Source organism: Suncus etruscus, chromosome X (assembly GCF_024139225.1).
Source record: "Suncus etruscus isolate mSunEtr1 chromosome X, mSunEtr1.pri.cur, whole genome shotgun sequence".
Lineage (NCBI taxonomy): Eukaryota > Metazoa > Chordata > Mammalia > Eulipotyphla > Soricidae > Suncus > Suncus etruscus.
In genome coordinates, this window is record NC_064868.1 from 61328225 (window position 1) to 61345437 (window position 17213).

A 17213-nucleotide genomic window follows, 5' to 3' on the forward strand; every position below is an offset into this window, starting at 1 on the left:
CCTAACAATTTTTGGGGGTTTTGGTTTTTGGGTCACACCTGGAAATACTTAGGGCTCTGCACTCAGGAATCACTCCTGATGGAGCTCAAGGGATATAGATGGTAGGGATTGAACCCTGATTGATCACATGCGAGGCAAGCACCTTAGCACCTGTACTATCTCTCCAGTCTCCTGACAATTATTTTTAACTGATCTTATTTCTATAAACTATATACAAAAAATTTATATATTTATAGTATTTCAAAGCAAAGACAATTCTGAATTATTCTTTTATTGTTTTTTTTTAACTACACTGGCAGTGGTCACTCAAGAATTTTTCTTAGTGGACTTAAGGAACCATATGAGATGCCCAAGTATCAATCCTCACTCGGGTTGGTCACATGCAAGGCAAATGCCCTACCTGTTGTGCTATTGCTCTGGTTCCTTGGTTGAATTATTCTTGATAATAGTTCTGTGAGAGCCTAATAATAAAGTTCAGATATCATCTGAAAATTTAGATCCTCTCACTGCCCAAAGCAACATTTGTTGTCTTGTGAAATGAAGATTCTATTAATTGAATGTATACTGGAATCCCTGTTATTTATGTTGCTTCTAAGGCTTTTATTTAATACCCATGATTTAAATTACTCAGAAAGGGAGACCCCAAAGCTTTTAAGTGCTATCAGGAGGGACATCAGTTCTGGAGTTAGTTTTTTTTTGTTTTTTTGTTTTTTGTTTTTGGGCCACACCCGGCATTGCTCAGGGGTTACTCCTGGCTGTCTGCTCAGAAATAGCTCCTGGCAGGCACGGGGGACCATATGAGACACCGGGATTCAAACCAACCACCTTAGGTCCTGGATCGGCTGCTTGCAAGGCAAACGCCGCTGTGCTATCTCTCCGGGCCCCAGTTTTTTTTCTTTTGATTATCATGGCACCCATAAAACTTCGTTATTCCTGCAAATCCTGTAAGACCCAATCTTAAGAGAGTAATGTAAATTTTGTTACAAATACATGCTGAAGAAAACAGTATATTGATTCAGTTTTTATGTGTTTATGCACTACTATGCTTGTGTCTTCTATTTTACCAGGTTACAATGCTACTGTCCTTGCTTATGGACAGACTGGCTCTGGAAAAACCTATTCAATGGGAAGCACATTCACTGCAGAACAAGTGAATGAATCAACAGTTGGAATTATTCCACGGGTAATACAACTACTTTTCAAAGAAATTGATCAAAGGAGTGACTTTGAATTTTTCCTGAAAGTGTCATACTTAGAGGTAAATGTTTTATCTTTGTCTTGAATTCAAGCTAATCAGTGGGCAGGCATCTAAGTCAAATTTTCATAGCCAAACTCAAATTAGCAATTTGCATTATAGCAAATTGATAGAGAAAACTTACTATCAGGTGCATCAGTTATTCTTTCTATGTTGTCGCATAATCTGATTATTTGAGGTGTTACATTGCTCTATAAGACATAGTGATAGAAGTTTATTGATTTCAGTTTGGCCTCTATTACTGATTTTCTTTAGTTTGTCAATTTTTTATTTCCCATAAGTGGTTTGAGGCTAATGTGATAATATTGATGGGTGCTTCATGAATAATAATTTAAAAATTGGATAAGCTGATTGAGTAAGTATGTTCGAATATATTAATTCAATAGGCCTTTCAGATCACCTATGCATAGGTTTGTGGGTTATAACAGTGAATAAATATCAGTATTGTTATCATACTATCTCATTTTTTATATCGCACAAATGAGTGAGATAATTCTGTCTACCCCTTTCTCTCTCCTCATTTCACTCAACATAATAGTCTCCATGTCCATCCCTGTGTAAGCAAATTTCATGACTTTATTTTTCCTAGTAGCTGCACAGTATTTCATTGTGTATATGCACCACAGTTTCTATTGCTACGCATCTGTTGTTGGGCACCTGGATTGATTTCAGATTCTGGCTATTGTAAATAGTGCTGCACTGAACATAGGAGTGAAGAGGGCATTTTTGTATTGTGATTTTGTGTTTCTGGGGTATGTATACTTTAGGAATGATATTGCTGGGTCATGTGGAAGCTCAATTTTTAGCTTTTTGAGGAATGTCCATATTGTTTTCTAAAAAGGCTGGACCAGTCTGCATTCATACCAGCAGTGAATGAGAGTCCCTTTTTCCCCACATGTGTGCTAGTCTCTGATGTGAGATGGTATCTCATTGTTGTTTTGATTTGCATCTCCCTTATGTTGAAGAACATTTTTTTCATGTGCCATTTGGCCATCTCTGTTTTGTCTTTAGGGAAATATCTGTTCATTTTTCTCCACCATTTTTGATGGGGTTAGATTTTTTTCTTGTAAATTTCAATCATTGGATATGTAAGAAATTAATACCTTATCTGATAAGTTAATTGGGTGAATAGTTTCTCCCATTCTGTGTATAGTCTTTTATCCTAGTCACTATTTCCTTTCAGGCACAAAAGCTTCTGAGTTTAATGTAGTCCCATTTGAGTATCTTTGCTTTCACTTGCTTGGCCAGTGGTGTTTCTTCCTTGAGCTTCAGTGTCATGGAGTATTCAGCCTACATTTTCCTTTATGGTTTCAGGTCAGGTATCAAGGTTTGTAACAATCCATTTTGATTTGACCTTAATGCATGGTATTAAGCAGTTGACAAGGTTTCCCAGCACCACTTGTTGAACAGGCTTTCCTTGTTCCACTTTGTATTTCTTGCTCCTGTATCAAAATCTAATTGTTCATAAATCTGTGCTTCTATCTCTGGATATTCAAGTCTATTCACTTGATATATAGATCTTTCTTTATTCCAATACCATGCTTTTTAAAATATATTTTTTATTTAAGTAACATGATTATAGTTGGGTTATAGTCACAAACAGAACACCCCCCTTCACTAGTGTAACCTTCCCACTCCCCCTTCCCATCCCCTGCCTGTATTCGAGGCAGGCATTCTACTACAGTTATTTGTTTTTAAGTTCAGTAAATTGTTATTTTTCTTAAAGGTTAAAAAAATAGTAAAGGTGAGACAGTGGTAATAGCCATTGTTTGTATAGGCCCAGAAAAATATGGGGAAAACGGAAAAAAAAATCCTTGGCCTGATTACAAGAAGGCCTCACACCCGAAGTTTATTGGCATAAGACCAACTCTGGGCTCCAGGCATATCAGTCCGTCCAACCTGAGTCATTCTCCGTGATCCCCGTGAAACTTTTTCACACTTTAGCTGTTGTTGGTATCAGGTTCCTATATTTAAAGATTGTGGATTCTATGCATTTCTTTCATCGAAGTCAGGCTGATGTGGAGCATCAATCAGGGGTCTCAAACTCAATTTACCTGGGGGCCGTAGGAGGCAAAGTCGGGATAATCCTTGAATGCAAAGTCAGTAGTAAGCCTTGAACATTGGGTGGTGTGACCCAAACAACTAAAACAAAACAAAACAAAAAAAGATTCCTCTAGGGCAGAGCCACCAAATGTTGTATGGAGGGCCACGAGTTTGAGACACCATTAGATGCGGAGCGATCTGCCCTGCAAGCAGGCTGTTGCTGAGTTGTCTGGGTGTTGAGAGTAAGTCAATGCCAGAGCAGTGGTAGGTCTTCCCTGTTAGAGTTTTGGATCCTGGTAATGTTATAGACAATTGTAAATACCATGCTTTTTTAATAACTACCTCTTTATAGTACAGTTTTAAGTTGAGGAAAGTGATTCCTCCCATCTATTTTTTGGGGCAAGAATTGCTTTAGCTATTTATGAATGTTTCTTTTCATGAACTTCATAAGTCTCTGATCTACATTTTGTAAAAAATGTCATGGGAATTTTTATAGGGATTGCATTAAATCTATACAATACTTTAGGAAGTATTGACATTTTACTTTGGTTAATCCTCTCAATCCATGAGCAGGGAATATGTCTCCATTTCCTTATCTTATTTCTTGTAGCAATGTTTTGTAATTTTCTTTATATAGCTCTTTCACATCTGTATATAAGTCGACTCCAAGGAACTTGATTTTCTGAGGCACAATTCTTAATGGAATGTTTTTTAATTTCTTTTTCTTTTTCATTATTTGTATATAGGAAAGCCATGAATTTTATACAGGTTTATTGTTTCTATAAACTTTTCTTTTAGTCTTTAGGATTTTCTATATATAGTATATCATGTCATCTGCAAATAGTGAGAGCTTCACTTCTTCCTTTCCTGTCTGGATGCCCTTTATATCTTTTTTATTGTCTAATTGCTACAGCAAGTAATTCCAGTACTATATTGAATAGAAGTGGCAAGAAAGAGCAACTTTCTTGTGCCAGATCTTAGTGGAAGGCTTTTAGGGTTTTTGTTGATTTATTTGTTTGTTTGGTTAGCTGGTTTGGTTTTGGGGCCACACCCAGCAGCACTCCAGTTACTCCTGGCTCTATGCTCAAGCATCATTCCTAGCAGTGACCAGGGGACCATATGGGATGCCAGGATTGAACTCAGGTTGGCCAGGTCAAAGGCAAGAACCCTCCCCATGGTGCTATTGCTCTAGTCCCAGCTTTCTTTTTTCCCCATTGAGTATTATGTTTGCAACGGATTTGTGATAAATGGCTTTGACAATATTTTTTTTTGGTTTTTGGGCCACACCCGGCGGTGCTCGGGGGTTACTCCTGGCTGTCTGCTCAGAAATAGCTCCTGGCAGGTACGGGGGACCATATGGGACACTGCGATTCGAACCAACCACCTTAGGCCCTGGATCGGCTGCTTGCAAGGCAAACACCGCTGTGCTATCTCTCCGGGCCCGGCTTTGACAATATTGAGAAAAGTTCTTTCAATTTCTGTCTTATTGAGAGGTTTTTGTTCTGTTTTGTTTTGTTTTGTTTTGTTTTGGGAGAAGCCAGACCTGGTAATGCTTAGGCTCCTGGTTATGCACTCAGAATTCACTCCTAGCTTGGGGGACCATATGGGACACTAGGGATAGAACTGAGGTTCGTCCTGGGTCAGCCACTTACAAGACAAATGGCCTACCATTGCACTATCGCTCCAGCCCCTTATTGAGAGGTTTTTTGGTTTTTTTGTGTGTGGGTTTTTGGCCCACACCCGTTTGAATCTCAGGGGTTACTCCTGGCTAAGTGCTCAGAAATTGCTCCTGGCTTGGGGGGACCATATGGGACGCCGGGGGCCGTGGTCCTGATCCTTGGCTAGTACCACCTCGCCGGCCCCTTATTGAGAGTTTTTAATCATGAATGGGTGCTGGACTTGTCAAATGCTTATCTAAGCATCTATTGATATGATCATATGGTTTTTGTTTTACTTTTATTGATATTGTGTAATCTATTGATTGACTTGTGTGTGTTAAACAATACTTGCATCCCTGGAATGAATCCTGCTTGGTCATGTTGAATAAATTTCTTAATAAGGTTTGGAATCTCTTTGCTAGTATTTTATTGATGATCTTTGAATCTATGTTCTTCAGGAGATGGGCTTATAATTCTTTTTTTGTGTGTGTGGTGGTTTTTTTTTGTCTGCTTTTGGTATCAGGGTATTTTGGCTTCATAGGAACTATTTAGGAATGTTTCTATTGTTTTCAATTTTCTGGAAGAGCTTGAAGAGGATTGGCAGTAGGTTGGAAATATTTCACTAGTAAATCCTGGGATTCTGAGTTAGGGAAGCCTTTTATTAACCTTTCATTTTCTCAATAGTGATAGGTCTGTTCAGGTATTTCAAATCATCTTGGTTCAAACTTGAAAGGTTGTAGGAGTCCAAAAATGTATCTATTTCTTCCAGATTCTCTTATTTTGTGGCAGAATGATTCTAAAAGTAGTCTGATTGCACTTTGAATTTCTATAGTGTCTATAGTGACCTCCTCCTTTCTTTTCTGATTCTGCTTATTTTTCTCTCTCCCTTTCTTTGTGAGCCTTGCTAATGGTTTATCAATCTTGTTTATTTTTTCAGAGAACCAGATCTTGCTTTCATTGATATAATGAATTGTTTATTGGGTGTCTAGTTCATTAATTTCTGCTCTAAGTTTTATTATTCCCTACCGCCTGCTTACTTTCAGTGTGCAGTAGTAAACTGTTTTATTTCCAGGTTTTCAAATTATTCCTCCATTTCTGCTTGTAATTTATATCTATTTTAAGTGCTTTTGAGGGGGGATTTTGGGTCACACCCAGTGGTGCTCAGGGGTTACTCCTGGCTCAGTGCTCAAAAATCGCTCCTAGCAGGCACAGGGGACCATATGGGGTTCTGGGATTCAAACCACCGCCTGTCCTAGGTGGACTGCGTGCAAGGCAAACGCCCTACCGCTGTACTGCCACTCCGGCCCCTTCTTTCCCTACTTTATGATGGGGTTTTTAGGTTTTGCAGAGTTAACCTTTGTGAGTATTTTGTATATCCTAGATGTCAACTTTTATATATAACCTTTATCTGATGTGTTTCATGCAAAATTTTATCCCATTCAGTTAACTTCTAATTTTAGCCCGTGTTTCTTTTGCCATACAAAAACTTTAGTTTGATGTTGTCCCATTTATTCAGGTTTGATGCTATAGCTCTTGCCATTGGCATCCTATCATCAAAGACTTCTTTGATATCTAAATCTTGGAGTGTTCTGTCTATGTTTTCCTCAGTGAACTTTGTGGATTTGGATCTCATCACAAGGTCTTTAATCCAGTTTGAATTAACCTTTGTGTAAGGTATGAGATATGGATCAATCAATAATTTCTTTTTTTTTTTTTTTTTTTTTTTGGTTTTTTGGGTCACACCCGGCGGTGCTCAGGGGTTACTCCTGGCTGTCTGCTCAGAAATAGCTCCTGGCAGGCTCAGGGGACCATATGGGACACCGGGATTCGAACCAACCACCTTTGGTCCTGGATCGGCTGCTTGCAAGGCAAACACCGCTGTGCTATCTCTCCGGGCCCCAATAATTTCTTATACGTGGTTATCCAATTGTTCCACAACCATTTGTAGAAGAGACTATCTTTATTTCATCTCAAATTATTGGCTCCTTTGTCAAAGATTATTTGACCATATATTTGGGGGATTGTCACTGGGTAAACAATTCTAACCTATTGGTCTGAAAATCTGTCTCTGTTCCAATACCATTCTGTTTTGATTTCTTTGGCTTTGTAATAAAGCTTTGAAATAAGTAATGAGATGCCTCCCAGTTCCTTGTTTTTCAGTATTGATTTGGCTGTTCTAGGTCTTTTATGTTTCCACACAAATTTTATAATTGATTGTTCAAAGACTTTGAAGAATGTTGTCTGAATTTGAATAGGATTGTATTGAATCTATATAGGAGTCTTGGTAAGATGCTCATTTTGTTACTTCTATCCACTGCCCACTTGATTTCTTTACCTATCTTTTTATTCACGGTCCAAGTGTGATCTAGGCATTTCCTTTTAAACCATAGCATTCCCTCATCCAATTATTCTAAATATCACATGTAAGTATTGTCCTGTGTTTATATTTTTGGCTTACTTCATTTAGCATAGTATCTTCCAGTTCCATTTATATTGTATAATTTTCTCATTCCTTATATCTGATAGTGTTCCTTTATGTATATATACCACATCTTCATGATCCATTTATCTGTCATTGAACATCTAGTTTGATTCCAAATCTCAGTTAATGTGCTGAGTGCTGCAGTGAGTAATGGTTTGCATATGTCTTTTGAATGAACCTTTTTCTATCCTGGGATTGATACCCAAAAGTATAATTGCTGAATTGTATGACAGCTCGGTTCTGAATTTACTCAGAACCCTTCATACAGTTTTCCATAGGGTTTGGAGCAGACAACATTTCCACCAGCAGTGGATGAGAATTCCTTTTTCACTACATCTCCACCAACACAGATTGTTCCAAGTATTTTTAATATGTGCTATTTTTACTGGTATAAGATGATATTTCATTGTCATCTTGAGTTAGATTTCTCTAAAAGTAAGAGATAATTATCATTTTCCTGTGCTTGTTGGCAATTTGGCTTCCTCAGAGAAGTGTCTGTGCATTTTCTCTCCCCATTTTATGGAGTTTTTAGATTTTTTGTTTCAGAGTATTTTGTCTATCCTGGATATCAACACTTTCTTTATTTGTCATATTGAGTGCAAATGTTATCTTTCATTCAGCTGTCTTTTCGTTTTAGCCCATGTTTAGTTTGCTATACAGAAACTTCAGTTTGTGTAGTTCCAGGTATAGTATGGGATAGTATAAGGTATGGGATATGGATTCAGCTTTAATATACCTTTTGTTGTTATCCAGTTTTCCCAATACTTTTGTTGCAGAGGCTGTCTTTATTCCATTTCAGGCTTTCAGCTCTATATCAAAACTTAGCTGACCATATTTATTGGGGTTTGTTTTGGATATTCTGTTCTAACCCATTGGTCAGAGAGTCTGTCCTTATTTCATTAGCACACTAAACACAGATTTTTTAAAAAAAATTCCTGTTCATGTGAGAGTTTTCATTCTAGAGTATATGGGCATTCAGTTTGATTAACTAGATATATTTGATTTCATGATACCAAAAACACTTTTGGGAAGTTATGGTTTCTAGTAAATTAACTAGTTGATTTCCATAGCGGGATAAGGCTGGTACATTGTACCCTGGATGTGCTGACCTCTGCAATTTTCTCAGCTATAGGGTTTCTGTCTGCATAATTTCTGGTAGTTAGGGGGCTTTGTTATGGTCCTTTTAAAAAGAAAAAAATTAGCCTTTTAATTCTCTTGTTTTAACCAAAGCAAACAAGATAACTTGAGACATGGTATTAAATAACAATAATAATAACAAACGGGATATTTATTGAATACTGTTCTAAGTACTTAAAGTGTTGGTTGTTAGTTCTCCTTTTTGTTTCTTACTTCCACCTATGAAAGACCTATGAACATTTTAACAAACTTAGTGAAGATTATTCCTGTCATAACACTTATCACAATATCTGGATAGAGGAGAGTTTTTGTTGTTGTTGTTGTTGTTGTTTTTACTATGCTTGCTATTTCTCTCATTTTATTTTATTTGGTTTTTGGGTCACACCCAGCAGCACTCAAGGGTCACTCTGGCTCTACACTCAGAAATTGCTCCTGGCAGGTTAGGAGGACCATATGGGATGCCAGGATTCGAACCACCGTCCTTCTGCATGCAAGGCACATGCTCTACCTCCATGCTATCTCTCCGGCCCTTCTCTCTCTCGTTTTAAGGGAGTCATTTCCTTTTTTGTTAGAAATAATGCTTGAATTCATGAAATATCAAATGGTTATGTGCAGTGTGAAAGTTTTTCACTTAAATGTATGTGTAATACACATTGAATATAAAGTATAATTTTGTAATGTACTTTTTAATGATAAACCTTTCAATGATTTTATTACCTGGAGATTAACAATGTTGATAATATCTTGCTTTTGCCACTTTGTTTTTAACAATACCAGATTTACAATGAAGAAATTTTGGATCTTCTTTGCTCATCGCGTGAGAAAGCACCTCAGATAAATATACGGGAGGATCCTAAAGAAGGCATAAAGGTGCATTTGTCTCTCATTTGATGTTATTTATTTGCTTGTTTTGGGCCCATACCTAGTGATACTCAGGGTTTAATTCTAGAACTGTAGTCAGGGATTAAACCTGGCAGATTCAAGGGCCATTTGGAGTGCCAGGGAATGAACCCAGGTTAGCTACATGCAAGGCAAACGCTCTACTCCCTGTACTATTGCTCCAATTATTTTTAGTATCATTTTATTTTATTTTTAATGAATACATTATTTAAATTTTTATTTAAAATATTTTATTTACAAAGTTATTCATAGTTGGGTTTCATATATATATAAAGTTTCAGGAGAAATCCCACCACCAGTGTCAACCTCTTTTCACCAATGTTCCCAGAGTCCATCCCATGCTAACGCCTCTTCCTACCCCCCAGCCTGCCAACATAACAGACCCATTTTTTATTTTGATTGTTAAAAGTTTGAGTCTCATGATTTATTGTTGTTGACTCTGACTTGGATATTTAGTTCTGTCCTTTCTTTTTCCCCTACTGTCTAATTCTTTATCTTTTCTTTCTTTTTCTTTTTTTATTTTTTTTGGTTTTTGTTTTTGTTTTTTTGTTTTGTTTTTGGGCCACACCCGGTGGTACTCAGGGGTTACTCCTGGCTGTCTACTCAGAAATAGCTCCTGGCAGGCATGGGGGACCATATGGGACACCAGGATTCGAACTAACCACCTCTGGTCCTGGATTGGCTGCTTGCAAGGCAAACACCACTGTGCTATCTCTCCGGGCCCGGTTTTTGGTTTTTGAGTCACACCCAGAAGAGCTCAGGGGTTACTCCTGGCTCCATGCTCAGAAATCGCTCCTGGCAGGCTTGCAGGTCCATATGGGATGCCGGGATTCGAACCACCAACTTTCTGCATGCAAGGCAAATGCCCTACCACCATGCTATCTCTCTGGCCCCTGTCCTTTCTTGTCTGTTAAGCATTTTTTTGTTTTTCTTTTTTTTTTCAGGCCACACCGGTTTGATGCTCAGGGGTTACTTCTGCCTAAGCGCTCAGAAATTGCCCCTAGCTTGGGGGGACCATATGGAACGCCCGGGGATCGAACCACAGTCCTTCCTTGGCTAGCGCTTGCAAGGCAGACACCTTACCTCTAGCGCTACCTTGCCGGCCCCCATAAAATTTTTTGTTTTGCTTTTTTTGTGGTTTTTGGGTCACACCCAGCAGTGCTCAGGGGTTATTCCTGGCTCCATGCTCAGAAATCGCTCCTGGCAGGCTTGAGGGACCATATGGGATGCTGGGGTTCGAACCACCAACTTTCTGCATGCAAGGCAAATGCCCTACCACCATGCTATCTCTCTGGCCCCTGTTCTTTCTTAAGACCACTAATGCACCTTATTCCCCTCAGCCCCCATCTTTTCACATTTGTGTTTCTCCTCTACTCAGTTTCTTTCCTTCTCACTATACTGGGGCTTAGAGTGTTCTTGACAGCCCCATTTAAACCATTGCATTTCTTCATGCTTCTAATGCTACCTATAAGTGGTATCATTCTCTATCCTTCTGGATTACTTCATGATAAATTCTTTAATTGAATCACTGTGAGATAGTTATAAAGCTGTTCATGATTGTGTTTCAGTCATATAATGTCTGACACCTATCCCTTCACCAGTACACATTTCCCACCACTAGTGTCCCTAGTTTACCTCTCTCCCTCTCCCCTGCCTACCTCAATAGCAGATATTTTTCTTCTCTCTTTTCTTTTCCTCTCTCTCTCCTTTTTTTCAATAGACACTGTTGTTTGCAATATTGTTAGTTAAGAGACATGCATATCACTATCTTCTTTCAGCACCCATTTCTGTCTAGAGGCATCATTTCCAATTATCATAGTCATGGTGGTCCCTTCTCTTCCCTAACTCCACTCTTCTGCTCTTTGTGACAAAATTCCTACCATGGACTGGTCCTCCTTGCTCTGTCTCTTTTTTCTTTGGATATTATTACTATACTATCTTTTTTATATCCCACAAATGCATTGTACCAATTCTTCATTTGATGTTTTTCAAGAAAATGTTGAGCATTAGACTTCCCTTCCCCTATTTGCCACTGTTTTTTCTTTCAGGTTTTATTTTATTTTAAATTGTTGTTAAATCACTGTGAAGTAGAGTTAAAATGTTGTCAATATATGGGTTTTGGTCATACAGTGTTCCAACAGCAGTGCTTATTTCCTTCCCACCAAACTCCCCAGTTACCCTCCTGTTGTCCTACCCTCACTCTATGGTTTTAAACATCTATGAACATTTTAATGTTTCAGGTATTATAATTTTTTAACTTTATTTATTGATTACTTGATTGATTGGTTTTTGGGCCACACCCAGCAGTGCTCAGGGGTTACTCCTGAACACACCCAGAAATCGCCTCTGGCAGGCTGGGGGACCATCTGGGATGCCGGGAATCAAACTTGGCTCCTGGGCCTCATCCACTTTTCTTCTTTTTTTTCTCAATTTGTAGAAAGATGTAGAAATATGAGGTAAAACAAAATAATATATGTTCCAAGGTTCTATGAAAAAGGCGGGTGCCCCTATCTAGAAAATATAAATAAAATTAAAAAGAAAAGTGGGGGTAGGTATGGCAGGCTACTTTTTTTTTCTGCATTGGTGCAATAAGCGTTGGGGATATTAGAAAGAAAATACCTTCGGCCTAAAAGAAACAGGATGTCTCTACCCATGAAGAATACTGTCATAAGACTAATTGCAGGCATCGGGCATGCTAACTGTTCAACCCCAATGTCTTTCTTTATGGCACCAGGAAAAGTTTTACTCGGTCACAGTTGTCATAGCCAGTCTTCTGTAATTAGATATCTTGGTTTTTGCACAGATCGTAGTTCGAGGCCAGGGTGTTACAGAGTATGAATTCATTTCACTGTTAGGTGGTGAGGCGAGAAACCTGACCTTGGAGCAAGCTGTTGCTGTTTCCTCTTCATCAGGGTGTCATATGAACCTACCTTGGAGCTAGTTGGTGCTAGGGCAGCATTAGGGTCTCCTCCAGGGGAAGTTTGATTCATGGTGCTGGTGCAGAAAACTGTGCTGGTTTGGGATCTGATGCTTGGGGATGGACAATCAATGTCCGATTAATTGAGGCCTAAGTCGGGCCCCATGATAAATGTTCAAAGTGAAAGGTGCCCCTGCACTATAAAATTTATGAGTTCTTATCCCTATTAGATAAGAACTTCTTTGTATACATAATATTTCCCCTCTTTTGGGTACCTACGGAGAAAGGAACAATGCCATACAATACTACTGGTGCATATGGGTTTAAAAATAACAAGCTAAACAATCTCTATAAACTGGTTTTAACCTGAGCTTGGAACCCACAGAAGACTTTTCTCCTAGAATTTTTACTAGGCAGATCCCAAAAAGGGATGAGGGAAACCACCTCTACATATGGAAATAAATACTAAGAATTATAACTATTACGGAAATACATGTACAGAACCTTACAAAAATATAGATATCCCCTTTAAATCTTTGAGTTAGTCTGGGGGGATAAAATCCGTAGCACATGTTTATCCCACACCATGGTGTTGTGAAGTCTGAGAAATGATTCACAGAAGTCAGGGATCAGGTAATGTTCTTTGGCTGAGGGTCTCTCCAGAGCCGAATCCAGTAGCAAGCAACAGTCTACAGTGAGGGGTGCAATGAACAATTGTAGTTACTACTGTTCTCCCTAATAATTCAGTGAAGCCAGAATTAAAGGTTGGAAATCAATTTTCACTTGATATCTAGTGAACACATATTTCAGTAATTTAATTATTGTTCCCTGCTGAACTCAAAGGCACTAATTTGTTGAGGTCTGAATAACAACTTCCCTTGTGAGAATTCACATCCTCTCATGGAAAATGAAGTCAAAGTGGACCCAATAATATGGCACTACTCTTTTTTTTTGTTTTTGTTTTTTTGGGCCACACTCGGCGGTGCTCAGGGGTGACTCCTGGCTGTCTGCTCAGAAATAGCTCCTGGCAGGCATGGGGGACCATATGGGACACTGGGATTTGAACCAACCACCTTAAGTCCTGCATCGGCTGCTTGCAAGGCAAACATCGTGATGCTATCTCTCCGGGCTCAGCACTACTCTTTAGATAACAATTCTGAGGACTTTTAGGGAGATGAGGACAGCCACTGATTATTCCCTGACTGAGCTGGTAAGGACATTCTTAGCTATTTTTACCAGAGAGAGCTTCCTACACCTTAGTTCCTGATTGAAGTGATCAGCTTCCATCAAAGCCCTTGTCCTTGCAAATATGCCTCCTTAATTCTGACCAGACCCAATCATTGATCTGAAGCAGTGATCAATAAGTGCCAGTACATTGGCTAGTGCAAATCGCAGAAATTTCCTGCAAGTCAGCAAAAAGGCTGTTGCTGCAGTGTTGGAGAATTGCTGATACTTGAGATAGTGTTCTTTGGCAACATATAGTCTCCGAAACATTACAGTCAAAACATTGTAAATTATTGGTCCTTGATTTTCATTTACATTATCATCATTTCTTCATCATCTTATTATCCCTTTATTGAGGGACTAGTATATGGAGAGCTCTGTACATCAAGGGGATCAAGGGTTTATTGTGAGGCTGGTGAAGTCAGATCCCAGGCAAGTAGAGAACTTACAGATTCAAAACCATGAGCCACTTCACAGGGAATAACTCCCAATAACCTTTTATTTTAGGTGTGATGGGATATTTATATGTCTTGGCCAATCAGATTAGGAGGAAAAAGCGAAGAACAGGATAAAATCACTGTTTAAGGGAAAAACAAAATATATACTCTGTTTAGGAGGAAATCATTACATGAGCTTTGTTTAAGGAAAAAACAGAATGTTTGCTCTGTCTAGGGAGAAAATTGGAAGATCTACCATTCCCAAATAAATTATTTTCATGTTTTTATCTTCTGTGTTTACATCTCAAATCTGTCTAGTTTGGTGATATTTTAGGAGGTAGGATTTTAGAAAGATTAAACAAATGGTTTGGAAAGGAAAAGTATGAGGAAGGTCATTTGGAGAAACCTTATATTTTAAGCATGAAGGAAGATGGATCTGGACTAGGCAAGAAGATGCAGAAAGGAAAATATGTACTGGATTAAAAAGAGTAGGAATTGGGGCCGGAGAGAAAGCGTGGAAGTAATGCATTTGCCTTGCATGCAGAGGTCGGTGATTCGAATTCCAGCATCCCAAATGGTCCCCCAAGTGTGCCAGGAGTGATTTCTGAGCATAGAGCCAGGAATAAACACTGAGTGCTGATGGGTGTGACCCAAAAACAAAACAAAACAAAAAAAAGAGTAGGAATTAGTGATAGATGAGCTCTATAGAAATAGGAGAGGTTTTGGCCGGAGAGACAGCATGGAGGTGGAGCATTTGCCTTTCATGCAGAAGGACGGTAGTTCGAATCCCAGCATCCCTTATAGTCCCCTGAGCCTGCCAGGAGCAATTTCTGATTGTAGAACCAGGAGTAACCCCTGAGTGCTGCTGGGTGTGACCCAAAAACCAAAAAAAAAAAAAAAAAAAAGAAATAGAGGTTGACAGTGAACTTAGGTTATTTATATAGAGATAAAAGAAACAGAAGAGGGGCCGGGCCGTGGCGCTAGAGGTAAGGTTCCTGCCTTGCCTGCGCTAGCCTAGGACGGACCACGGTTCGATCCCCCGGCGTCCCATATGGTCCCCCAAGCCAGGAGCGACTTCTGAGCACATAGCCAGGAGTAACCCCTGTGCATCACCGGGTGTGGCCCAAAAACCAAAAAAAAAAAAAAAAAAAGAAACAGAAGAGACAGAAGAGATAGAACAAGTGGTAAAGAACTTCCCTTGCATGCGATGATCTCTGATTCAATTCCCAGCACTGTTTTCTCCCCCAAGACAGAGCTATAGGACGAGCTCCCACCTCCAATGCTGCAGAGTATAATATAACCCAACTATGCTCTCTCCCTTCTGAAAAAAAAAAAGAAATAGAAAAGTAGTGAAATATTATAGAAGGAAGAAGATTAATTTGATATATAGAATTTACTGGTTTCAGTTTGTAAGTAGCAGTGAATTAGAAATAAAATATAAAGGGCCCGGAGAGATAGCACAGCGGTGTTTGCCTTGCAAGCAGCTGATCCAGGACCAAAGGTGGTTGGTTCGAATCCCGGTGTCCCATATGGTCGCCCGTGCCTGCCAGGAGCTATTTCTGAGCAGACAGCAAGGAGTAACCCCTGAGCATCACCGGGTGTGGCCCAAAAACCAAAAAAAAAAAAGTCAAAAGAAAAAGAAATAAAATATAAGAAATTAGGACCACAAATGAGATTTGGTAGTTGTACAGTGATAAAATCATAGCATATTAGGGCTAGAAGAGACTTTATTATATAGCTTGATATTGAGAGGCTTAAGAGATTTTTAACTTGTACAAATTCTTTTTTGTTTGTTTGTTTGTTTTGTTTTTGGGCCACATCTGGTGATGCTTTGGGGTTACTCCTGGCTATACGCTGAGAAATCGCTCCTGGCTTGGGGAACCATATGGGATACCGGGGATCGAACCTAGGTCTGTCATCCTAGGTCAGCCGTATGCAAGAAAAGAGCCCTACTGCTGCGCTACTGCTCCGGCCCCTTAATTTGTACTAATTCTTGCAGGTAGACATAGTACCTAGGACCCTATTTTTCTTCTTAATCTAGTTGAATCTGTACCATGTCCTTTACCCTAGTGAAATGTAGTATAAAACAGATTTGAGGTACACAGGGTAAATAATAATCACAAAGAGAAGAAAGTAGCAAGAATTACTGTGACTCTTTGGATTGCTCTTATTGTCAGAATTTACTTTTACTTGGTGCTCCCTGGAAGGCACTTACTGTATTTTTTTGTGTCATAAGACAGCCCCCCCAAAAAAAAAAAGTTGGTGGGAAATGTCTGTGTGTCTAATGGAGCAAATGCCACCTGGAGCTGAAGCCTGAGTGCAGGGGAGGAAAGCATATACTAACCATTTGACATCCGCAGCGTTGTACCCCCTTTTTTGCACAGGCATACCACATAGTACGAGCAATCAGGTTAAGGCACTTTCACCGTCACATATAGAGAGCTTTCGTTTAAGACTATTTGATCGTTGCTGCGACTTTTATTATCTTTATACTAACAAAAAAGTATTTTAAAATTTATTTTTTGATTTTCTTTTTTTGTTGTTTTTGTTTTTGGGTCACACCCAGTGCCGCTCAGGACTTACTCCTGGCTCTATGCTCAGAAATTGCTCCTGGCAGGCTCCGGGGACCATATGGGATGCTGGGATTCGAACCAACGTCCTTCTGCATGCAAGGCAAATGCACTACCTCCATGCTATCTCTCTGGCCCAAGCTACCTATTTTTTTTAATCAGGAAATTAGGGGCTGGCCCTACCTACCTATTTTTTTATATCAGAAAATTAAGGGGCAGGAGAAATAGCATGGAGGCAGGATGTTTGCCTTGTATGCAGAAGGACAGTGGTTCGAATCCTGACATCCCATATGGTCCCCTGAGCGCTGCCGGGTGTGACCCAAACCCTGCCCCCCCCCAAAAAAAAGGTTAGGTAAATGTGTTTAACCAGTTGTGGACTGGTGTATTGTAAATATACTTCAGCCTCGCAGGTTGGTTGTCCCCAGCTGCAGTCTCCTGACAGCATCTTGTATTGCACCATTTGTTTTATAGTATTTTTTCCTTGTTTTCCTCGTCTAAAGAAGTATGTGTGTCTTATGGTCAGGTGTGTCTTATAGAATGAAAACTAAGGCACCTGTTTGTGATATACTGTACTAAGATCTCTATCTTTT

At 39.3% G+C, this 17213-nt stretch overlaps 1 protein-coding gene across 1 annotated transcript in view; it reads left to right on the top strand.

The window, feature by feature from the left end:
* Positions 1-17213, top strand: part of KIF4A (kinesin family member 4A) — a 146532-nt gene that overhangs the window by 6041 nt on the left and 123278 nt on the right. Inside the window, exons 3-4 of the mRNA XM_049767403.1 lie at positions 1068-1258; positions 9353-9445. Of these exons, the coding sequence (XP_049623360.1) occupies positions 1068-1258; positions 9353-9445 (284 nt within the window). The remainder of the gene's footprint in view (positions 1-1067; positions 1259-9352; positions 9446-17213) is intronic.